At 41.3% G+C, this 24,896-nt stretch overlaps 1 protein-coding gene across 2 annotated transcripts; it reads left to right on the top strand.

Annotated features, from left to right (window-relative positions):
• Positions 1–311: 311 nt before the first annotated feature.
• On the top strand, positions 312–24,869 carry ndp (norrin cystine knot growth factor NDP). 2 transcript variants are annotated; one of them, XM_085250279.1, is made up of 3 exons: positions 312–351; positions 12,875–13,320; positions 21,824–24,869. In XM_085250279.1, exons 2-3 carry the CDS (start codon positions 13,111–13,113, stop codon positions 22,046–22,048), a joined length of 435 nt encoding a protein of 144 aa, XP_085106405.1. In that variant the 5' UTR covers positions 312–351; positions 12,875–13,110; the 3' UTR covers positions 22,049–24,869. The 2 variants fall into 2 exon arrangements, with proteins under 2 accessions (XP_085106405.1, XP_085106404.1); XM_085250278.1 differs by lacking the exon at positions 312–351 and adding an exon at positions 1,694–1,870.
• The last annotated feature ends 27 nt before the right edge of the window (positions 24,870–24,896 follow it).

The raw sequence follows: 24,896 nt of genomic DNA, 5'->3' as shown, positions 1-24,896 counted from the left end.
TTATGATACATTATCTGAAGCCATTTACTCCCTGTCACCACCTCTCGTGTGGACACAAGCCGAGTTAAGCCAAGGAGAGGCTGAGTCCAGGTGAGTTATGACCATTTAATTTGACACCATTCACAGCCGGCCCGATCTTTTACAATGCCTGAAAGTGCAATCAAAACACAAACACAAGACACTTACGTGTGCTTCTCGCTCTCACTCTCTAGGAGCCCATTGGTGGCATATAAGTTTTCACCCCCACCTCCTGCTGCTGGTTGTAAATCGCCTCTGTCGAAGGTGTATTTGTGCGAGAGAGAGAGAGGGAACAGAAGGTGAGAAATTTGGGGGTCAGCCGAGGCCTTCCAGGTAATTGTGCTTCTTAAACTTTTGACCCTGTAAGCCCTGCTTAGTGTGCTGCAGCTCGCTCCCCTTATTTCCCCTGAGAATTTTTACTCCCTGTACCAAGGACATGTTCGTGTGCGCTACAATGACAATCGGAGCACATGCTGTCACCAAACACGTGTTATTCTTTTACACCTTTTTTGGGGGGCCATGAACTCGTTACTTATTTCATGAGGCGATGAAAAATGGCACGAGCTTGTCCCTTAATAGGCTCTGCCTCCCTGTGCCTGTGTAAAAACTGTGAAATACCCTTTTCCCTCTGTATCCCAGTACCACAAACACATCAGTTAGTTGTCATATTTCTGATATTTCTCTATCCAGAAATGCTGAAAAGGAAGCGAGGTCACTGACGTAATCGACTGCAATAATCAGGCGACTGTTGTGCGCGCAGCCTCAGAGAATATATAACTTTCAGGGCAAGCCTCATTATTTGCCTTCTCTTCACAGCAGTGTGCCCCTTTAATATTTCCAGGGTCTGTCTGTCTTCATATTGAGCCGCTTGAGAATGATGGATGAGGTTATTACAGTTGGATCCACTCGGGGCTCTCCTATATTGCAGTTTGTTTTCATCATTTCTAAACATACAACTGGCTTTAGGTTTGTGCTCATATTTCCCCTCCCCTCCGGGTTGTGTGTCTGTGTTTTAAACACAGAGTGATTTTTGGCAAATAAGTCCTTCATTCGGTTATGATTTGGCGCTTTTCATAATGTCTCCTTTTTCAATATATTCAGCGTATGTGTAGCTTTGCTTTTCTAGTAGAAGTAAATGGTATCTCAGAGTTGCAATCCCAAATATGCTTCTCTCCTTCCCCTTCCTTCCTCCCCTCCAAACCACCACCACACCTGCGAACCCCTCCGCCCCTACCCCCTGTGTCACGGGGGGGGGGCCGCGTGAAGAGGAAGGGCCGCAGGGGCCAGTTGTTTTTAAATAAACTAAATCTGCTAACAGTTTTATAACCCTGACCTCGTAAAAAACTGGCTGCAGCTTTTGGTCAGCTCTCTCCTGATGGGGCAAGCAGAGTCGTTCCAAGCCTGGAATTCCCATTTGCCGCTGCGGAGCATGTCGGTGCGTCAGCTGGTGTGCCTGCGAGAGAGAGGGAAGAGGTAAAAGGGCGTATGATATACGATTGCTGTGTCACGATCCACATGTGATGAGCGTCCTCACAGGCGGGGAGCATCCAGGCTGCTCCCTCTGTCTGGTGATTTCCCTGTTAAAGAAAAGTAAGGGAGAGGGGGGCAAGGGAGGGAGAAAGAGAGAGAAAGCAGAGGTGAGAGAGAGAGAGAGAGAGAGAGAGAGGGAGGGAGGAGAGAGGAGCGCTCAGACAATCAGTGTGTGTCTGTGTGTGTGTAAGTGAGAGAGAGAGAGAGGTAGAAACAAGAGGAGAGAGGAGCTGGCTGGGAAACAACAGTTGAACAACAAATCCAGTGTTGCATGCAGCCTCTCCGGATACCTCTGCTGTCTTTCTGCTGCCGGTCACTGAAGGTAAGACCATCAGCCTGGGTGTCACACCTCTGAATCTGCACTCCTGCAGATTTGGGTGCATCCTGTTGTCTTTTTTTATAACTCTGTGCACTGCAAATGTAGTCAATCAAACTCTGTATCAGGCATGCCATCGAGGATCCAAGTATTCACTGCTATACCCTGGATGTGTTTCACGTGTGTGCATTTTTACGTAGCTGTACGTGCATCACACATGGGCTCGCTCAAAGAGAGTTTGAGTGACACTCCTGCTCACTTTTTTTTTCTCCCCCCCTACTCCTCCCTTCCTCTGTTGCACATCACTAAGCTCAGGTGTGCATTCCTGTTTTACTGCAGGGCAGTTCTACACCGTGCGAGTCCATAAACTGCAAGTGGTTGTGATTAGGACGCAGTGTGACATGATTTGTAATAAGAGGAAACATGTTTGTGTTGGCGCCGGTGGATTTGCTAATCAGGCACTGACAGCGAGGCTGGAAGGATAGTGGGAACCCGCGTGGCTTGCGGGACATTAATAGTGCGTTAATAGTGAACATCTCCGGAGATGCATGAATATGTGTTTTACAGGTGTGTGCGTTCATGGCTGTAAGTGTATGATTGACTTGGCCTGTTATGTTGGACCCCGAGGCTGCTGGCTTATGCTAGAAGTACATGATGACAGATACAATAGACTCTGTGGTAGGTAGGAGGAGGAGGCGAGCTACCACTTTGATTTGACTGAGGAGGAGAGGCGTGTGTGTGAGAATGATAAAGGGAGAAGGTGTTTAAATGAAAAATGCAGTGGCTACAAAAGAGTGTGGGATAATGTGAGTGGGGTAGGAGAAGAAGCCCAAGTAGGAGGAAAGGGGAAAAAAAAACATCTGAGAAAGAAAGAGACGGGCAGAGCCAGGAGGAGGACACAATAAATAGGAGAAACAGAATGAAACTGAGATGTGTGAGAGAGGCTGAGAAAAGAAGGGCTGGAGGAGGTGAGAGTGAGAGAGCATGACACAAGACGGGGCAGAAAAAAGAAAGCGATTGAGACCGTGTGATGCAAACAGCCCTCCAGACATCTCCGTCCACTTCCGGTGACACCAGATGAGAAACAGTTTGCGCGGCAACGAAAGAAGCGCCGCAGACTCTGAGAATCACCTCTGAACTGTTTGGGGAAGAGAAAAAGGCGAAGACGAGGAGTAGGAGGTGTGTTTGAAACACTGCACATTCAGCCAGGTGCAGATAGACAGCAATACTCTGGCAGAGCAGCACACACTTGGTTTTGTGTCTCATGTTTCATATTCTCTCACACACACACACACACACTGGGGCCCATTGTGAGTATATTTATTTGGACAGTGCTGAAGCTCTGATAGGCAGTTCACAATGTCTCACTGCCACAGGAATGTGCTTCTGACAAATGGATGCTCTACACGAACCTGAGGCCATCAAGGGGATCCTTAACACCAACCACCCAGACGAGCATGTGGCAGATATCTGCTGCCCAAAGAAACCCGGTCCAGAGCGATAAAACAAATGCGTCCACGACTCCTTTCGCTCCCTCTTTTTCAAAAACATCTTAGGCCTGGAGCTGCATTGAGGATTGATCTAGTTACATGCGCAGCTTTTTTAGCCCACAGCTCGCCACAGCTTTTCTTTCCCCCCACTTCTTTCTGACACGGATGGAGAGAACAGCAGAGGAGATGGAGTTGGGATTTGAGGTGCATGCGTGTTGACTCAGGAAGATTAGGGGGTTCTGTTTTTATCAAAGCGGTCAACAAACAGCTCCCACACTCTGGTTAAATGAGAAGAAAAAGAAACTGGAGAATATTTACACAAATGCCTTCCCTGTGTATTCTCCAATCTCAGTGCCTCTTATTTCCCACTGTTTCTGAGAAGCCTAAATTGTAAAGCTAACACAAGATTAGCTCCAGCTCACACGGCCGCCTGTCATTGGCTGTACAGTGCTCTCAAATCCACACTGTTTGTCTTATCTTTACTTGGGGGGAGGGGGGGGAATATATATTTAGTGAGGAGCTTAGCTTTTAGGAGAGTGGCGCGTGGGGAGGGTAAGAGAGGGCGAATGTGTGTGTGTTTTAGACAGAGAGGAAGAGTAAGTTTGTGTGTGCGTTTTGAGAGCTGGCGTCAGTAGACAGTGGAAGAGCTTGGCACTCTGCATGCCAAACTGTGTGTGTGTGTGTGTGTGTGTGTGTGTGTGTGTGTGTGTGTGTGTGTGTGTGTGGTTGGACAGGTCTTTGGTTCTGTACACCCCCACCCCCCCTCACTTCACTGCAGTCAGGAATCTGCCCTTTAGTTTATTAAAAGCTGGTGAAACAATGGAGGGGGTGAGGTTGGGGATGAGGGCAGGTGGTGGTGAATAGAAAATCATGACGTAAACTCTGGGCATGATACAGAGCCGTGGCAGATCAGCAGCGAGGGTGATGATGTAGCAGTAAATGTAGGAGAGAAGGCAAGATTGAGTTATTCATGACAGACCATAAAACAACCTTTTCCCCCGCTCTACCTGTCACCTCGCCCTCACTCCATCTCCTCCATCGTCCTGTGATGCACCTGTTTTTCTCAGCAGGGCAGTGGGGGCTTAATACCCGAGCTCCCCATTGTGACTGCAGACAGGCCCATCACTGGACAACAACTGTGTACTCAGCTGCCGCCAGGCATAGGTGATAAAGCAGAGGATCCCTCAGAAGATCCGACTCCTCTACCCAGGCCATGTGCCGTCACACACCAACATCCCAGCAATGTTCAGAGCCCCAGAGCAGGAGCATAATAACACCCACGAGAATACCACATGACACAGCCCTTATGTACATATGTGAGGGTTTGTGTGTGTGAGATGAAAACCCATAAGTAAGGTGGGCAGGGGATATTTATACTTGCATCCCACTGCTAAGAAGAAAACATGGTAACAAGTATTGTGCAATTCTGTTCTACACAACATACACTGGGGCGTCAGCGCAGTGTCACTTTTCATAACAGATTTTTGAGATAACGTAATTGTTTCACTTGTACCTCTTGAACAAAAGTTTTCATTATGACTTGTGTTTGTGTATCTTAGAGCAGTGGAAAACAGGGAAATCAGTTTTTGCTGTCACTGATCTGTGTGAACTGATCGATTGCTTGGTTTTATAAATGGTAAGAAAATAATGAAAACTGTTCACCACAGATACTCCAAAAGTAGTCAAAAACCTGAAGCAGATCTGGCCTGCCTGTATTTCAGACCCGTCATGATCGGTCTCTGTATCCCAGGTGAGCGTGGGGAGGCATCTTTCCCACAGTAGCCTCTAAGAGAGGCATCACAGTGTCTGCACTTCTTAAGCTTGGAATTATCTTCTCAGCTGAAGCCAAAACCTTCAGACCACACAAACTGTGGGGCTGTCTTTGTAGTAATGTGGTTTGGATTCCCACATATTATATATTTAACCCAGTTTGGATCTCTTTGCAGGTCCAGAGCCCTTTTTTAAATTAGCCGCCCTTTGGCTATGCTGCTAAAGTTATATAAAAATGAAGGAGAGTTTGTTTAATTTGATTTGTTCTATGACAGATGATATGTCTTTTTATAAGCAATAAGCACAGATCTAGATATAGGCCTGGAGTTACAGTGCAAATAATACATGCTGTGTAATAATTTCGTCTGCCTCTGGGCCTCCAGCTTTGGCACTCTTATTAGTTTCTGAGTACTGGGAATTTCACGTTGGTCAGTTGAAGAGGAAAAGAGATTGCTTTAGATTTGGAGGCCTTTGTGCTAAATTACTGAAGTTCCAATTTGTTTAAGTAAGACCTGAAGCAGTGGACGCACTCTACCAAATCACACCAACAGGTGCTTTATATTGTAAGGTACACCCTACAATAATACATACAGAGAAAAACCCAACAATCATATGACACCCCCCCCCCCCCAGTGACAGTGGGAAGGAAAAACTCCCTTTGGTGGACATCTGCCGCAACTGGTTGGGGTAAGATAGGTAAAGGATAAATAAAGGTAATGGATAATTGCCATTTACCTGGTATAGGCCAAAGAAGCAGGATGTTCACGAAGAATCTAAAGCTAAAACTATTAGCTTTTTGCTAAATGATTTTACAATCATTTCTTAGGAACTCACTGTCATCTCAGGTCTGTCAGGCTCTGAATTTCTCCACGTGAATGATGTGAATGAATTTGTAAAAAGAATGTCATGTTTCAATAAAAGGGTTTAGAGTGTGCTTCCTTACTTCACAAGTCAAAGCGTACATTCATGACGCTGCATTTTCACCTGACCCCATGAACTCAGTAGCTCGTAGAACCACCTTTAGCACTAATAACGTGAAGTAATCCATTTCCACATAGCTTTATCAGACTCTCACATTGAATTCTGGCACACTCTTCTTTTCAATGTTGCTTCAGTTCATTGAGGTTTGTGTGCCTTTGTTTATACACAAGTCTCTTAAGGTCCCGCCACAGCATTTCATTTGGGTTGAGGCGTATACACAGGTGTTCATGGTTTACTCAGTGACTGTAAGGTGCCCAGGTCACGTGGCTGTAGAACAAACCCAAACCATCACCCCTCCACCACCATGCTTGCCATTTGGTATGAGATGTTTGTGCAGATATGCTTCACCAAACGTGGTGCTGTGCATCACGGCCAAACATCTCCACTTTTGTCTCGTCTGTCCAAAGAACATTGTTCCAGAAGTCTCGTTTTTCATTCAGGTACAGCTTTGCAAACCTAAGCTGTGGTGCCATGTTCTCTACAGAGAGAAAAGAGGCTTCAGGCAACATTTCCAAGTAAGCAATACACATTAAGGCTTTTTATAATCGTAATTTTTGTAACTACTAACGTTGGTAGTATAATATAAACTAAGTAGCCATTAAGTTTATATCTAAGACCTCTTTTACGCGCCAGCTGTACACATTAAAGAGTTAGTTCTAAGCAGTGTATTCAACTTACTTGTGTAACCATCTTAATTAAGGTAACATATTAAACAATTTAATATGTTGTAACTGTACTTAGTTGAAAGTTCTGTCTTTATTAGTGGTGGTCTTAACTCAATATATACATAAAAAAATCACCCCACTACTCTATCGTTCTCCTCTTGTAATAATGCTACTCTGGACTACTTGTTTTTGCCTTAGACTTGGCAATATTGTGATAGCTAATTCAGCATATCTCCCCCATGTCCCTGGCTTCTGTAGAACACAACATACTTTCTCCTTCTTTGCTAGAACAGTACAAGTCTAACACTCTGAAGCAGCGGTCCAGCTGCTGCTTCCTGTAGTCTTACCTCATGCAGTGTTCCTATTCCACTAAGCTCTGAACATGGATTCCTGTCACGGATATCAGGACACAGGCTTTCAGTTAACACAACTAAGAACCTGGATTTGTTAAAGTAAAATCAATTTGAGTGATGTATGTGATACACCAAATGGAAGTTATCCATGTGATGAGGATGAGGGACGAGGTGGTTTTTTTGCTGGAGGTTATGGGGTTGGACCTGGTCTTGCAGCAATTTTTCTCCAACGATCATCAAAGGAGGTTGTTTACTTTAACTGAGGTGAAATTTCATGGGTAATTCAGAATTAATGACTTGTTGTATTGCTCACATAGCAGCACATTATAATGAAAGCAGTAAGGACCCAAGGTGACATAATGAGGTTGTATCCAGCACTCCTCCCAGAAATAATCATTTCTATCAGACATCAGACGGTACCGGTGCAACTGCTTGGTCTTGGGGATTAAAGAGAAAGATGTGATGGGAAAGGAACGATAGAGGGACTGTTTTTGGGAAAAGGAAAAGGTTCAGGTTTAAGTGGAACACCATGGGGATTTGTTTTTGTAATTATATCAGAAAGACAAGCTTGGTTGGACTTGATGATGGGGTTGATTCCAAACAATAGATCCAGGAAAGATATGGACCGTAACGGTCTCGGGTTTGCTGGTCATTATACTTGGATCGGTTGGGGGAATGGGGTGGAAGGGGCAATAGAGCTTGTTTTTCTAAACTCTAAGATCTCTATAAATATGAATTGGATAGGTGAGAGTATAAGGTACCTGGCATTTCACACATTAATAAGTTCTCAGTTTGTACATTCACAGTGCAGTAATGAACTCACTCAGCCAGATACAATCTCCATATATTATCCTGAAAGCCCCCATTATCTGAGTCAGCTGCCATTCGTAGCTCTGTATTGATACGACCAGCTTTCAGAGTTTAAGCATGAGTTGCCAAAAGAGACAGTAATAATGATGTGTGGTCACCTTGCGGTAAGGGCACGTCCCTGCTTGCATAGCAATGATGTTAGAGGGAAGCTGCCTCAGATGGATACATAACAAGCAGACGACAGTCATAGAAAGTCATCTCCCTGGTGCACATAAAAAGGTGGAAATGTCTGGCTAGCTCAACTAATTAGTAATCAGAGAGCGCAGAGCTGGCTGGAGACCAAAATTATGAGATTTAGGGTAAAATAAAGTTTGCTTGACTTGTCCTGGTATTTACTAGGCGGTTCACTCCTGTCATTATCTTTGATTGTTTTGCTTCATGGTAAGGCCTGTTGTCTAACAAAAACACATGTTCTGAGCGGAAATTTTGATTTATGAGGAAACACTGCGGATGTTTTTCCTGTGAAAACACCTAAATACAATTACATTGTCATGTTTGATCTGAACTGATTAAACACATTTCCCTTAAAAAGTGGGTTAGGAGATGCTGCAATCACATATGCTTTCTGCTCTTTCATCCAAAACCAGACTGTCGTCCAGCTAAGGCAGCATCCAGCTGTCACTGAGCGCCAAAACTACAGGAGCCAGAAAATTCACAGATTGACTGCATGTGTACTTTTAATAGGCAATTTGAAAGGGAAAATCAGTTGAATCGTCAATAATTCATTGTTTAGTCAGTTGAGAGCAGGGAAACCATATTATCATAATTGAAGCTGATAATGACCATTTTATCCAGACATCTGTGTGTTTGAATACAGTAGATATTAAGCAGTATTCCAGTTCATTGTAAATATGTCTCTCAGGCCATGCTGAATGTAGGTCTGTAGTGTAAAGTCCTCTTAAGTCGTTGTCTCCACTGAATTTTTAGGAAGGTATCTGACTTTTTAACTGCTATATGCACAAATTTGTTTGCCACCTGCTCACTAAGTTGCTATGCTTCTTTGAGCAAACTCTTTCCTGTTGCATTGATCATTTCAAGTGTTTTAGAAATATTGATTATGGAGGCTGGAAGAAAGGTCTAGTTCATTTTTTGAGTTCACGTTGCTTAGATTTTATGGGGTAGTAAGATCACATTTACTGGAAAATAAACCTGTTGACCACATATTCAGCTGACGTGCAGAAAACCTAAGAACTGCTTTACCACTTGAGTATTGGTTGTTTTCTGGGTCTCTGGGGACGTAATGAAGCTGTCATGTGTGCTCTGTAGTGCGCACTGCACTGAAAGGGAATTTGGAGGCCACGGGGCATGCAAGGTGTGCACAGAGGCATAAGTGAGGGTAGTCTCGGGTCAAAAGGAGCCCGACAGCAAATTTTTGTCTCACTGCCCCATTGCTGCTTAATCTGGTCTTTAAATGGATCAGTTATCATAGTTTTGTATTTTCGAATTCGCTTTTATTTTGTATTATTTTCAGTTAGTTCTCTGAGTGGATTTTCTTGTTTCGGATTAGTTTATAAAATGTTTACTTTTAGTTTTTAATTAGCATCAGAGTTTAAGTCTATTTTAACTGTTACTGTATAAAAGGGAATTGTCAGAGGCAAGATTTAGAAAAATCTATACAATTATTACAATAAAAACAGAACTTTTTGAAAGCAGTTGACTCTTGTGGACATTCAGAGTCTCGATAAACATGTCCCTCAGTGTCATCAGGCAAGCTGTAATTAAAGTTTTACCAGACACTAAAGGATATTTCCTCTATATTTCTATTTTATTTTCGTTTTCAAAGTTCACAAAATCATTACAGTTAGTGTTAGTGTAGTGTAATTTTTATTTTTTTTCATAATAGATATTTTTTTCATGTCCAGTTTTATTCTACTTTTTGTAAGCTATATTCACATGGGTGCACGTAAATATGTAGATCATGTCGATCTAGTAAAAACAAGCCAACATCTGCTTCAATGTCCACTTTGGCTGATGCCTCTATTTTCCTCGTTTACTCTGTCTTACATGGGAACGGAATTGATTCCACTGTACGATTCTCAATGACTTGACTGTGTAATTTCTAAGACATGCACACTAATGATGCTGATAGCGATACCAGCAGCAGAGACGGGGATAACAGTGTTCGTTCTAATGGTATGGCTGGCAAAGCTGGAAGTGCTGATGGGTGCTGGCTGTCTAAAGCATCCTGTTGCATGAGCCGACTGCAATGTAAACCCTGCAGCACATGTTCGACAAGCCAACGAAACATCTCAGGGAATATTTATTTTAACAGGCCAAATGATACTTCTATTTCTCTCAAGAGGAATGTTAAGGTTAAATGATTCCCCCTTAGAAAGAAAAACACTGGGGTTGAACTAAAGGGGAGCTGAAGATGGAGAGATGGGTTAAAGGTTTTGCCCGAACTAGTTGCTTGGTTTTAGTTCAGAGGAAGAAGTGAGTGCAAGATGGTGCAGTGTTGAAAAGGGATGTAATAAAATGATAATAATAACATAATTTCATGTATTCGTGTTTTGTGAAAGTATTTTAATGCAACTGACCTTTTTGGGAAGTTATTTTGAAATGTAGTAGGTCACAAATTGCTAGACATAGCTTTAAAGTGTATGAATGTGTGCGTGAATGGGTGGATGACTGGATATGTAAAGCGCTTTGGGGTCCTTAGGGACTAGTAAAGCGCTATATAAATACAGGCCATTTACCATTTAAAACGCAAGACTATAAGTAATTCAGTCATGTGCCAAATGCATTCCTTGTAAGTAATAAAACAGGAAAGTTCTCTACAGGCTGAAGACGTTCCCTTAGGTTTGATCATTTTAGTAGCAGTACCAGCCACTTGCTGCAAATTATTGTAAATTGTTTCTGGTGATTAAGGACCCTGGAATGTACTTTATTCCACCCTTGGTCAATAGCGACTTCTTGGCTTTCAATATATTACCTCGCCTGCTGGTACTGCAGCTTCTGCATGCATGTCCTTTTCATGCTTTGGAGAGGCAAAGCGTGAAATGGACACGGTGGATGTCTGTTACACGTTTTTCCATGATATCGGGTGGAACTGTGACTAGGATAAAGCAACTAAAATAGTGCATATTGCATGAGAAAGGCAACTGGATGCATAGAAGCCTCAGGTGGGTGATTAGCAGATGTTTGGACACACACTCACAAAAACACTAATGCATTAAAGTTACATTTTCATTTTCTACTGTAATGTAACTCCACTTCTTGCATAGGTATGTAACTAAAAGCAATTGACTGAAGAGCTAGTTACAAATTGTCTTGAGTTAAAATTTCAATAATTTCCAAGTATTATCAAAGTACTATTCAAATAGGTTACATTTCACAAACTTTTTAAGTAGACATTATCACTTAATAACTACTTGTACTCATCATATGTCAAGAGGTGTCCACACAGGAAGCAACAACCAGCAACATGGCAACCTCAGACCATAGAGAGCAATTAGGTCATCTTACCATTTACACATTTACACTGTCACAAAGGAGGGAAACAAATGTCAGCAGCATGAAGTAGGCTAGTCATTTATGCTCAAACGTTAAACTTTTCTCAACTTCAAGGATTAAAGCACTTACAGGTGACAATGAATGATATGATTGACATATGACAGAGTGGAAAATACATCAGTGGGGTTATATAGTTGTCCCTGAAATTAAATACATATTCATTTAGTTGAGGAGTAATAAGGAACAGAATATTCATCTGACCACTTTATATAACCTGGAATTTTTCTAACTATTGTACAATCAACATCAGACTACTGATCTCCAAAAGTTGATTTTGTTCATCTGGACGTGGCGTTTTCAGTGGGAGAAACGTTTCGTCACTCATCCAAGTGACTTCTTCAGTCTCAGCTGACTGCAGGTTTCCCCAATCTTATAAACAGTACATTTGCATACTGACTGAAACCAGCCCACTGAAGGAACAATGGGCTGGGAGGTCGGTTCCTTCATCAAAATTATAACTTTCTTCTCATCCCAAAGCAACTGTGTAAAAGTCACATTTTTCCACAGCACCACTAATGAGCACCTACATTTACAAAGCCACGGTTTACACTTGACTTTAGTTGTACGTGTTTAAAAAAAACAAACACTTAAGCATAAATACAGCTCCTGCGACTCCATGTGTAACCACTTCTTCGTAAACCTTTAGCACACAAGTATAAATTGGGTCAAAGTATTTAAAATGATCACAAAGCATGAATTTATGGGTAGCTCGTGAAAATAGATAGATAATAATAGTTAATAAACTTTAACATGGCTATTTTGCTCCTTTCGCCATCTCTCACCCTACCATGCACTTAATTCACAACACATTTCAACATACCTGCTGCAGCCAGAACCAGGCTCACTTTTAACACAAACCCTATTGTCAGAAGGACTATAAAACTATGAAGTCGGGAAAAAAATTACCTAAATAAATGTGAAAATATGCAGAGGGCTTGCAGTCATGAGAGGGCTTGTTGGGAAAGTGAATTATTTTAATGAAAAAGTCATTCCTGGGGAGAGGAAAAGGCCCGGCTGCAGGCTGTTTGTGCATGGCTTAAGTTTCTCTTCTATAATAAAAGCACAAGGACTTATGTGTCCACATGTGTGTGCCGTGTGTGGGTGTACTGTGTTGAGCGTGGAATAAAGGAGACAAAGTAGACGGCCAGTTTCTTGAGACACACACACTCAAATAATTAATCTCAAAAACTGGCAGAAAAAAAAACTATGTCTGGAGATAGCTTCATCCACTACACACGAATTGTAGCATTTGGAACAGTTTGACTTGTGGACAAAACATAGAACGGCCACACGCAATATCGCTGCTTTTTCTGGTCTTTATCTCTTCATGTTTCCATTGATGCAGTTATGTTTGTCTTCTGCTTCCAGACTCTGATGGATTAAGGCAGCGGGGGATGGAGCAGCCTGCCCAAGAAACCCTCCTACTACCTAAAGCTTGCTGAATTTGAACCTACAGTGAGCTGACAGGAACAAAGCAGAGTCAAAGACAATCTCCTTTTGTGCAGCCTTGTGACAGAACAGACTCTGTAAGGAGGAGGAAGAAAAGCAACTACGTTACACGTTGGACATCCCGTGAGGATCAAGAGCCTCAGGGTGGCCCGATCATGAAACCTTCCATCTCTGGGGGCTCCCCCTCTGGTCTTCTGCTGGTTCTAATGTGCTGCCCCCTCCTGGGCTTGGTCCATTCTGCCAGCAGCAGCAACAAGGCCAGCGATAACGGACACGCACACCTGGGAGATGCTGACCCAGACCGCTGCATGAGGCATCACTTTGTGGAGACCATCACACACCCAATTTATAAATGCAACTCCAAGGTAAACCTACCAACACACTAAAAGCCAACCTTTCATATGAAATCTAGATAGTTGTCAATGTTTTTTATGTGACTTTTACTTTGTTTGATGTATTAAATGTTTATTGTTGCCAGTGTTTAATGGAGTGCAATATAAGTTCAAAAATGAGACCATCCCCGAGTCTCTCAGTTCCCTCTGTCAGCCGGTGGTGTGATTTCTGTGTGAACGATGTGATTGAACTTTTCCACAAAAACCCAAAGGATGTGACAATTATTCTACACCCCGCGTAGCTCAGTGCCTGCCTTCTAGTGCAAGTGTCAAGAGCAGAAAACAACAGCTTAGAACATAAGTCAACTAATAAGCCCTGTCATACACTGCAGGATGAAACATAAGGTTAGCTAGCTACCTGGTGTTGGTATCAAGTTGTCCATGTTAGCTGATGAGCTGAAATTAGCCAGAACACAGTTTTATTTAAGTTGGATGGTCTGGAGATGGAAGTGGAAATTTGACTATCAGGGGAAACTGTGGTGGACTTCAGGATGTTTGGTTTTCAGAGTCACGGACAAACTGCAAACAGCAGGGTCTGCTAATTAATCTAATAACTTAGCTGGACATTTTAAAACGACTTTATCTGCTAATGTTACCAAAACTGAGTATGGCTAATCACATCTTGCTTGTCAGTGAAAATCATATCTGAATGAAAATGCTAGTTGGTTAGCTTGCCCAGCTAAAGTGATCATTGATTATAAAGTGTCACATGGTACTGATTTTAGTAAATCATGCAATGGCAAAGATATCTATGAGTAATATTTACTTTATACAAAATATGGTTTTCTTTTCAACATGGAGGTGGTTAGCAAGCTGTCTGCAATTTAGCTTTGATGTCTTTATGTTGATACGCAGTGTTTATACCGGTCTCCTGGTTTCTGTTCAAGATACAAGAAATACAGCACATACAACAGAACAACATTTTTTTGCAGGACAGTGTTGACTGGCGAAAGTACAAGCTGAGCATGAACCTGAGCTATAGCCTACTGATCACCTGGGTGGAGGTGTCAGCAATAACAGTGGTTTTCTAAGGTTGCACAGAGCTCCTTAAGGTAATGGGCCATTTGCTTCAAATCAAGCTCCTGAGCCTAAGAATAATACCCAGCAATGACTTAAGAGCCATTTTTTCTCACAAATTCCTTCCTTTCTACTAGTATTGCTCATTTCCCCTTGAAAGCCTTTCTCCATTTGACCATTCTAGTGTATCATTCTTTCCTTTGCTCTCTTAATCTCCATCTCTTTTAGAAGAGTCACATAGGAGTGTGTGTGTATATGTGTGTGTGTTGGTGGTTCTGGAGATGGGCCACGCTGCAGACATATTCTGCACCTCAGCTGGGGCTCAGATTTGGCTGAAGCTATCGTGTCGCTGTTAGCCTGCTCGCTCGTGCACTGCCAGGTGCTAAAGAGGGGGAGAGAGAGAGATGGGGTGAGGAAAGAAGAAGAAAAGTGGAGAGGCAGTGATTAAACAATGGTGTGGTGTGTATCCTGACAACTTAAAGACAGCCACTTGACGTAAAGAGACTGATGATCCCACTGAGTAGCACCAAACATGTGAATGCTATTGTAGGAAGGTGCTGTCGATTTTCCCTCTTTCCTTTTGTTGTGCACCAGTGCAGTTGCTTGTCTAGCGTGAGTGATCTGTTCTTTGGTCTTTTTTTAATATTCTGACTATGAGTGCATCAAGCAGGTGGCCAAACCGCAACTCGGCTCAGGCGAGGCAGGGCTGAACACACACTCAGCATGAGCTTGGCTTTCTATTACAGCGCACAGAGAGCCGAGTGGAAGCCTAACTGAGCAACTGTTTTACACCTCAGGCCTGATTTAGACTTCTGTGGTGAATCTTTGTAGTGCCTACAATGTAACCTACGTAAGTGGCCGACTTCTTGCCGGCATTTATGCCTGTGCTGGTGCGTTATGTGCTAGTTAGCATGTGGTCGTGTCCTTTGTTTTATATGCGGTGCCAGCGGATAGAAACCAATAAAATGATGGGCCCTCACGCTTTGTTGTGTTCTTTTTTGTTGTTTGCTTCTTTTCTGGGGTAAACTATATTGGTTCCTCGAGTCTTTCCACTTTCATATTTTGGCTGTGTACAGTACTGTGCAAAAAGTTTGAGCCAGCTGTCATTTCTTTATATTTAGATTCTGCAAAGCCAAACTTCCCTGTCCTTTTAACCTCTTAAGCCCCAAGCCTAACTGATCTCCTGCCTTTTGCTCCCGTGTCAGGGGACGTTGGGGCTTAGGAGGTTGTCCTGAGTGATGGGTCCTCAGGTTGTCTGAAGGTGTTTTAAAGCTTTTCTTTGAACATTTTCATTCCAGTCCTTGTACCTGACCATTTTCAGAGGATTTTCATTTTTAATTCTTGAGTTTTAAATCCCTTAATGCTGACCTATGAATTAGTATCACAAAAGTCATTTAACAAAGGGATGAGCCAGCGTTGTGTCTACACAGACAATTTAGTAAATAAACAATTTTAAAAGTATCTTCTGTCACTTTATTTTGTCTTTTGTCAAATAGTTTGATAGACTTAAAATAGCAGTAGTAGGCAATTTGGAAAGAGCTGTTAGCTGAAAACTTGTTGCCATATCTCATCATGTTGTGCATTGTGCCCTGAAATATTTAGAGGAAACTGGGGGACAAAATAAGTGGCAGGCTTAAAAATATACATCAGATAAACAGTATCTGAAAGGCCCGTTCTTAAGGAACAGGAAAAAGTCCAGTAAAAAAAAAAACTGACACAAGACCTGAGCGATGCATCTGGCACTCCAGTTGATCCAACTTCAGTTTGATGACCATCAGAAATGGTCTCAAGAAGGCAAGAAGGAAGAGAAACAGGGAAAATGTACTTATAATAACTTTATTTATATAGAACAGTTACAAAGGGCTTCATAGTTTGGATAAAAATGCATTAAAGTTAAGTGCACATGTTCAACCATGCAAGCACACAGTCGCTTTCATTCCTGCATACACAGTCCTATACACGCATAGCAGAAGAAAAAAAAGGCCACAAATAGACAGCAAAAGATTAAGTAGAAGCTAAACTATAGAAATGAGATTGCAGCAGATGTTTAAAACAAACCCCAGATTCAGCCAACCTGAGCTACAACCACAAAATCGTGATTACCACAAGCTTTAAGATAAGAGCAACAGTTAGGAGACCCCGATCAGATGAGGTTGGCTGCAGTTATGATGTCTCAGTAGCTCTGCTTTATACGCAGGAGCCCGGTCATGAAGGGCTTTATATGTTGTTAGTAACATTCTTAAATGGATTCTGAATGCCGGCTAGTTTTTGTTTTGTTGCATTATGTACCAACTGAAGACGGGCTGAGGAGGCTGAGAAATGCATGTGAAAAGTGAGCAGCAATAATCAAGACAGAAGAAAATTGTGTGTGTACAAGAAGTTCCACATTATTTGGAGGCAATTAAGGTTTGATTTTTCAAATGAATCTTAAATGAAAGAAACAAGACTGGATGAGGTATGGCAGATTACACAGTGAACTGGACTAAAAAATCAGTGGCACCAGGTCTTATAGAGGTGGATCTTTAGAGGATTTGTATGAACAAGAGAGGGGGACAACAGCGAATGTCTACAGCCATCTGTAAAACATGGCTTGGGGCCAGTAGTGTTGGGGATCAGGCCTCAACATTATTGAAGCAGTGTGGGATCACCTTGACAGAAAACAGAACAAAAGGCAGAAACATCCAAAGAACAGCGTTGACTGACCTTCAAAAAGCTGAAAATAAGAAATAACGAAAGCTTTAAAGGTGGTCATAAAAGTGGCCATACAAAACACTGACTTTGTGTGTTTTTGCCTTCTATACTCTGTGTATTGTTACACATTTTTCCTGTTTTCCTAGGAACAAAGAAATATGGGGCAGCTCAAGCTCAAGCAGTGCTGTATGACTAGAAAAAAAAGCTCTCTCTGCTGTCTGCAGCCCAGGTGTTGAGTAATATTCTGGTAGCAAACTCCTCCATTGTAAATTTGAACTTACACCATCACTACGCTAATTCCACAAATAAAGTTGAGTTTACAGGGTGCGAAGAGCACAACTCAGCCAGTGGAAGCAGTTGTATAATGTCCTCTGTGGATCTGAGGGGAGAAGAAAAATAAACCTGGGGATTTCATTATGGTTATCTTGGCACTGTGCAGCGTGCAAAGAAATAGGATTGGGTTTGTTTTTGAATGACTTTCCTGCTTAGATGCTAACGCAACTCTTGTCTGAGCATCTGTCTCAACTTATTAGCAAAAACATGATGAAAACACACAGGTTAGATCCACAGTGTGTGGTTTCCTGCCAGTGCTGAACTGCTGCTTTCTCAGGTTAATGTAAGTAACAGTTGTGACCTGTTTCACCGGAGCTGAAGAAAATTTCTTCCTTAATTGTGAAGGAAAAAAACAATATTTCATACACTGATGTTGTTATTTATTGTACTTTTTTGTCCACAAACATAAAAATTGTACTGTTTTGTTTTTTTGCAGTGCAGTAAAAATGAGTGAAAAATTGTTCAAGATGTTGATTTTTTTTTCTTCCCTCTTTGTTCTCTGCTTATTTTCACCCCTGCTGGGTTTTTGGTGTTGATGTGTGAGTATACTGTACATTGTCATTTATGTGACACTAAACCAACTATAGGGTTCAGTTATTCAAAGAAATGTAGAAAGCCATCTGACAAATGGATTTATCAGAAATTGCCTTTGATTTGTGTTCAAAAACACAGAACACACTTACCAGTTATTACCAGTGTAAAACTAGTTCTTCACCTTGAGTTTTATTTAAGCCTGTAAAGCCTGAAAATTTCCAGAAAATTCCTTTCTTTCAAACTATTGTTTGTCAACCCTTCTGACGAATTTGCATGTATAAGATTTAATTTGTATCATTTTTGCTACGTCCAGGATTTTTGTGCAATTTATTTTTCATAGTTTGTTTATCTTAAACCAAAAAAAACATATTAGAGGGTTATAGTTCTTAAAAACTGATGCATCAAATCTGATATACTTGGCATTACAGGGTTAATTATAATTTAAGTGCATTAAAAAAAAATTCCAAGGTTACATTTTTTTTTTATAATTAGGGTTCCAACTAACTATTACTTCCACTGCTGATTAATTAATGTGTTGTTCAGTAAATGAAATATCAGAGCACAGGAGAGCCTGAGGTGACCTAAGGCTATAAAATCAAGCTTTCATATGAGAAACTGAACTGAACGTGTTATTCCTCTTAAGTATTACTGCCCTCACAACCCAAGCACAATGGGGCAGAAGAGAATGTAGAGACCACACATGATTTTCACCAAGTGTTTCACCAAAACGTTTAACATGGAGTGAGTTCTTCGGTTATGTGTCTTGTGTGAACAAGTGCTGTGCAAGTAAACCAAAAAAATAATGGTGACAACGTTCAGTCAAAACAAATAATCTGGAGGTCAGCTAGCAGCCCAAATTGTATATCTGCAGATGAGCAAACCAGGTGTCAGCCATTACTCCCAGGGAGCCATTCCACACATCCAAGCAACGACAAAAAACAGGAAGTGGATCTCGAGACCCTCTAAAGGCCAAGATGACACTTCAGCCTCTAAAACATTAAAACAAACTCTATAACATATTAAATGCATGAAAAAAATATTCTTGCTGTAAGAGACTACAGTAAGCAAACACAATCCCCCATCCCCACACACAGACAAAAAAAAGAAAATATTTCACATGCCCCATGCATCTGAATGGATCAGTCACACAAGCTATCCATTTGACGACAGCACAGATTACTGTGTCGACTCTGGATTTTGTCTTTAGGACATATGGGACTTCCTCACGGGAATCACAAATATTTCAGTGCAGGGTTGCAGAAAACTCGTCCTTCATTTCCGAGTATCTTAGTTCTTAACATAATTACATCTGTCTAAACTTGGACAGCAACACTGCTGCGGACATGCTAGTTGATGACAAAGTTTTAATGCTTTTATTTTGAAATTTTGGTTATTAATTACTTTTATTTTAAAAGACAAATGCTTACATTCTTTATGTCACACTGTAATTACATTGTTACCTAACAGATCCACGTGCATTTAGCAACCCCGGCTCAAATAAAGTCCAATGCTGCTCAGTTTTAGTCTGAAAATCCAAGCAGTGACTTTTTTAAGTAAAACAGCAGCTGTTGTTGGAAACACTGAAGTAATTTCAGCCAAAATAAGCACCATTATTCCTAATTACAAAAGTACTTGAGTTTAGAGCATAAAACCTCAAATTCAAATTAAAAACTGCCAATAAAAAAACCAAAGTAGGAAAAAGTAACCACAGCGCCTGTCACTAAAACACAACAGACCGATGAATGCAAGGTTCATGTCATATTGGAGTTTTCATGATTAATCTAGCTACTTTTCATCGTGAGAATTCAAGAATTTAAGATAATTCTTTTAAAAATTATTACACAACTAACACACATCCAGCTCCAGTACTTTTGCACTCCACCTTCAGTTTTTTACTTTCGTGTCCTATTTAATTTTATTCCGTTTTATTTTATTTCTTTATATAGCACCAAATTACAACAACAGTCAGTTTGATGTGCTTTATATTTGCACTGCTGACATTTGTCCTATATGTATAGAATTACATTTCCAGAGGAGCACAAGGTGGTACAAGCCCTTTTGAAAATATATAATACTTGTATATTATATAATTTTAAATAATTATATAAATAATAAATACAAAGCTAGTCTTGTATTTACATTTTACAATATAGTTCAAAGGAAATTTACAGTTTGTTGCAAAATTACATACTACTACTACCGCAGATGAAATTGCAGTGATGATGATAATAATAATAATAATAATAATAACAATAACAACAACAACAACAACGACAAAAACAATAACGATAATAACGATAACGATAATAATAATAATAATAATAATAATAACAATAACAACAACGACAAAAACAATAACGATAATAACGATAACGATAATAATAATAATAATAATAATAATAATAATAATAACAACAACAACGACAAAAACAATAACGATAATAACGATAACGATAATAATAATAATAATAATAATAATAATAACAACAACAACGACAAAAACAATAACGATAATAACGATAACGATAATAATAATAATAATAATAATAATAATAATAACAACAACGACAACAACAACAACAATAACGATAATAACGATAACGATAATAATAACAATAATAATAATAATAATAATAATAATAATAACAACAATAACGATAATAACGATAACGATAATAATAACAATAATAATAATAATAATAATAATAATAATAATAATAATAATAATAATAATAGGGAAAATGAGCCTGACATGTTGCATCTAAAATAATAATTTCTTTTTTTCTGTATTAAAAGAATGATCCCTCCGACAGCAGTATATTGTCACTAGATTCTGTTATTAGTGATGTTTTATTTTCCACTATAATAAAACATAATCATACATAAAATTAGAAAAAACTGATAAAGGTGCAAATTAATAAAAAATGTATACTGTACATCTTGAAAATTTGCAATATAAATTAACTGACTTTTTAAATAAGTTTCCTTTGGGAAAGTTTTGAGTTATCAGAATCTCCTCCAATAACCTTTTCTTGAAATTGAGCCTCTAAATGTTCCTCAAGGACCCTCCAACATGAACAAAGTTGCTTGAATGAGCCCATGATGACTGCTTAGTAATGGTTTATATCACTTTATATCACTTTTAACAGGAAGAAACCTCCAAAATAACCAGGCTCAGAGAAGGGTGGCCATCAACCGATGAGAATGGAAATATACAGAAGTACAAACTGAGTCGTTTAAAATGGTGTACGTTCACCCGATAATAGTTCATTATGGCACTTGAACAGTGCTGTGTCAGTACTGAAGCTTGCATAGGTTTGTTTAATGTAGCGGCTCATGAGTAAAAGGAGGAGCAGGAAAGGTGCAGACAGAGAGGAGGCCAAAGTTTGATAGCCTGATCCTTTGCCAGGACAAAGACAAATGGTCTTAAAGTGGCGACAACACTGTTCATATGTGTGTGTGTGTGTGTGTGTGTGTGTGTGTGTGTGTGTGTGTGTGTGTGTGTGTGTGTGTGTCACCCATACATGGCCCCAGACAGGCCTTTATCAAAGTGGGTACACGGGTGGCGACACACAGCAGCTGGCAGAAGGACATGACACAGGAGTCAGTTTAGGGAGGCGACAGGAATTCAGTGACCTACAGAGGAATGCCGGTCGGACAGTCACAACACTAATCAGGCTGGTGATGTGTGTGTGTGCTGACTGGTTAAACTGGGGAAAGGTTTCATATGCTGGCTTTGTTCCCTCTAAACAGCACAGAAAAAAAGTGGCCAACCACGCACACATAAACACACACAGAGCCCAAACATCTTTTTACTCCCCTTAAAGAGCCTGAAGGTCAACGAAAAATGCTTATCTGTATTTTTCATAACATCGCCTTTTCGCCTACTTCTTTCTTCCAGATGGTGTTGCTGGCGCGCTGCGAGGGCCACTGCAGCCACACGACCCGCTCCGACCCCCTCATCTCATTCAGCTCAGTGCTCAAACAGCCCTTCAAGAGCACCTGCTCCTGCTGCCGGCCGCACACCTCCAAGCTGAAGGCGGTGAGGCTGCGCTGCACTGGCGGGACTCGCATTACGGCCACTTACAGATACATCCTCGCCTGCAACTGCGAGGAGTGCAGCTGAGCAGACAGCAGTACCCTCCCAGACCCTCAAGACTCTCAAGAGCCGGCAGTTTTCTTGGCCACAGACCTTCCTCTCAAGCTGTCCAAAGCATTTTGGTTGATTATTGGATCAGAAAACGGCCCCAGAGATACTGGTTGTTAACTTGTGAGTGATAGTTTGGAGCAGTCAGATCAGCCTCACGTGGGCCTTAAAATTGACCTACAGCCCTTGGGACTCAGACAGAACATACTATACCCTTTCTATTATGTGCATTCAATCAGTACAAACAATGCAAAGCATATTTCTTCAGCTCACAAGGCCAGACACCACAAACTGCAGCTCCCAGGAGCCCGCTGGAGACCCTCCTCGCTGCAGAGACACACTGCACTCATTATAAGCCTCCGTAATTCATAACACACACGCTCAAGAACCACAGAATGAGAGCTCATTGCAAATATCTGTAACAGCCTTCTCCCTGCTCCATAAAAAAAGGGAAAAAAAAAAAGAAGAAGCGTTTGACGACTAAACAAAATGCCTCGTTAAAAAGCAGCATGGGAAAGGACAAGCGGGTCCGCGTGAGCCCTGACATGTGCTGGATCTACAGTGGAGCACCTGCGCCGTGCTTACTCACCCAGTAACATTTTACACACTCCCTGCAGACTTTCATCTAGCTGTGTAAAACATGACTGATGCTGACAGGAGAGCTCATCGAATGAACAGTAGAAAAAAAAAAGAAGAAAAAAAAAGTAGCGTAAGAGGAGCCCAGAGGATGCAAGAAGACCACTGATGAAGGTTTTAGCAGCCTCTGGGTCAGCGGCGTGGACTGTCAATAGACTGCCAAGGGTATCAGTGCTCATTTAAAGTATAACCTGTTCTACTTGGATCTTTGTGATGTTCATGTTGACGTTATTGTAACTGCCGCTACTATCACGCCGGATTGATTAAACTTGCCGCTATTGCCTGTAACGTATTGTTAGTAATGACATGTCCTGTGTCCAACATGATGAATACAGAACTTCACACTCACTATTCATACTCTGTGTGTGCATTTGTGTATGCGTGTGTGTGCCGCAGGCTCATTTGCAAAACTTGTGGTCACTTTATTTGAATTGGAAAAACTGTGTTCAAATTGAGCTTTTTCCATCATTAAGGCTTCAGTTTTTTTTCAAACCACAAAGAATTGAGAGCTCACTTTTAGTATTTGAGCTGAAATAATGGGTGGTTGAAAGCAAAGAAAGGCCAAGGTAGCTTGAATTTTAAATGCTTCTTTCTAAATGCACAGCAGTTATCTTCACTGCTTTGGAGTATGCTAATTTATGTCATACATGTTAAGTTAAATCCTGTGTGTCTGGCATATACAGCAGGACGTCCTTTCTTTCTTCTTGTTTTGGTTGCTCCCTTTAGAGGGTCACTCCAGCACATCATCTGCCTTCATTCTAGCCCCGCATCCTCCTCTGTCACACCAACCCTCTGCATGTCCTCCTTCTTTACGACCATCTTCTCCATCTTCAACATCCTTTGTCCAATATAAAGTATCTACCATCCCTTCTCTGCACATGTCCAAACCATTTCAATCTCACCCGTCTAACTCTGCCTCCTGAGTTGTCCCTCCGATGTACTCATTTCTAATCTTGTCTATCTTGATCAGTCCTAATAACAATCATAACATCTTCACCTGCTCCACCTGCAACTGTGGCTATCCAAAATCCAAATCTCCAAATCATACATCATAGCAGGTCTCATTACAATCTTGTAAACCTTCCTTTTCACTCTTGCTGCTATGCTTCTGTCACATATCACCCCTGACACTCGTCTACACCCACTCCGCCCTGCCTGCACTCTCTTCTTCACCTCGCAGCTACTTCTTGTAGCTTCACCGTTACTCTCGTCTCCCTCTCATTCACACACATGTATTCTGTCTCGACTTCTTTTCTCTTTGCTGCATACCTCCACCCCTCCAGGCTCTCTTCCACTGGCTCCCTGCTCTCACCACAGATCACGATGCTGTCTGCAAACGTCATAGTCAGAGAAGGCTTCTGTCCGCCTCTCCATCACCACTGCAAATAAGAAGGGTCTCAGAGCCAATCATTTATGTAATCCCACCCAACCTTGAACTACACCTTAAAGACACACTCTGCAAACATGACCACAGTCTCACTGTCCTTGTACATATATTTCACTACCCTCACATACATGTCTGCTACTCAGAGATAGTTGGTAGCACTCTCAAAATGTCTGGTCACTAGGGAAGTGATTTCCCGACTGGTTGAGGAGCAGCTGCTGATTGTTGCTGGGTGAAACTGATCGAAGAGGGTGTTGCTCCAAAAACCTCTGTGTGATCACTTTGGTCACTGGCAAAAGTTTGCAAGTGTCTGCAAACAAACACTCTTCCATACAAACTAAAGGTGACTGTAGCCATCTGCTTGCAGCCACAGCAATCACAATGAGGTTTTCAGTGCAGCACCGTATGATCAGCTTCACCTAGCAACTCCTGCAGCCATGAGGTACCTGGACTTACCTTGGGGTCACTGACTGTTTTAAGCCCTGCATGAACGATCATCAGCAATCAGTTTCACAGTGACTACCAGCAACCACATGCAACCAGTCTGGGAGTACTTATTCTTCCCCAGTGACTGGCGGCCATCCCATCTGCAGGCCTGTGTGACTGGTGCCTTAACAGATCACTTATCAGTTTGTGCAGTTCACTGCAGAACGACTAAAATGGGTAAAAAAAATAAAAGCCAGTCTTAGGAAATGGAATAGTTGTTTGATGTTCTGCTATTAATTAAACCTCTACATGTCATTAAATGTCTTATCAGAAAATTTAACACTTCAAAAATAAATCAATGAAGAGAAAGACAAACTTAAT

The sequence above is a fragment of the Mchenga conophoros genome, linkage group LG16 (genome assembly GCF_057382185.1).
Source record: "Mchenga conophoros isolate Kocher_MC1m ecotype Shallow Benthic linkage group LG16, M_conophoros_male_GT1.1, whole genome shotgun sequence".
Classification (NCBI taxonomy): domain Eukaryota; kingdom Metazoa; phylum Chordata; class Actinopteri; order Cichliformes; family Cichlidae; genus Mchenga; species Mchenga conophoros.
This window is presented reverse-complemented; position numbering and strand designations above follow the sequence as displayed.

Coding starts and splice junctions, on each gene's coding strand:
- ndp (XM_085250279.1), top strand. CDS start 13,111: ATGAAACCTTCCATCTCTGGGGGCTCCCCCTCTGGTCTTCTGCTGGTT. Junction 13,321..21,823: donor TTTATAAATGCAACTCCAAG/GTAAACCTACCA, acceptor TCTTTCTTCCAG/ATGGTGTTGCTGGCGCGCTG.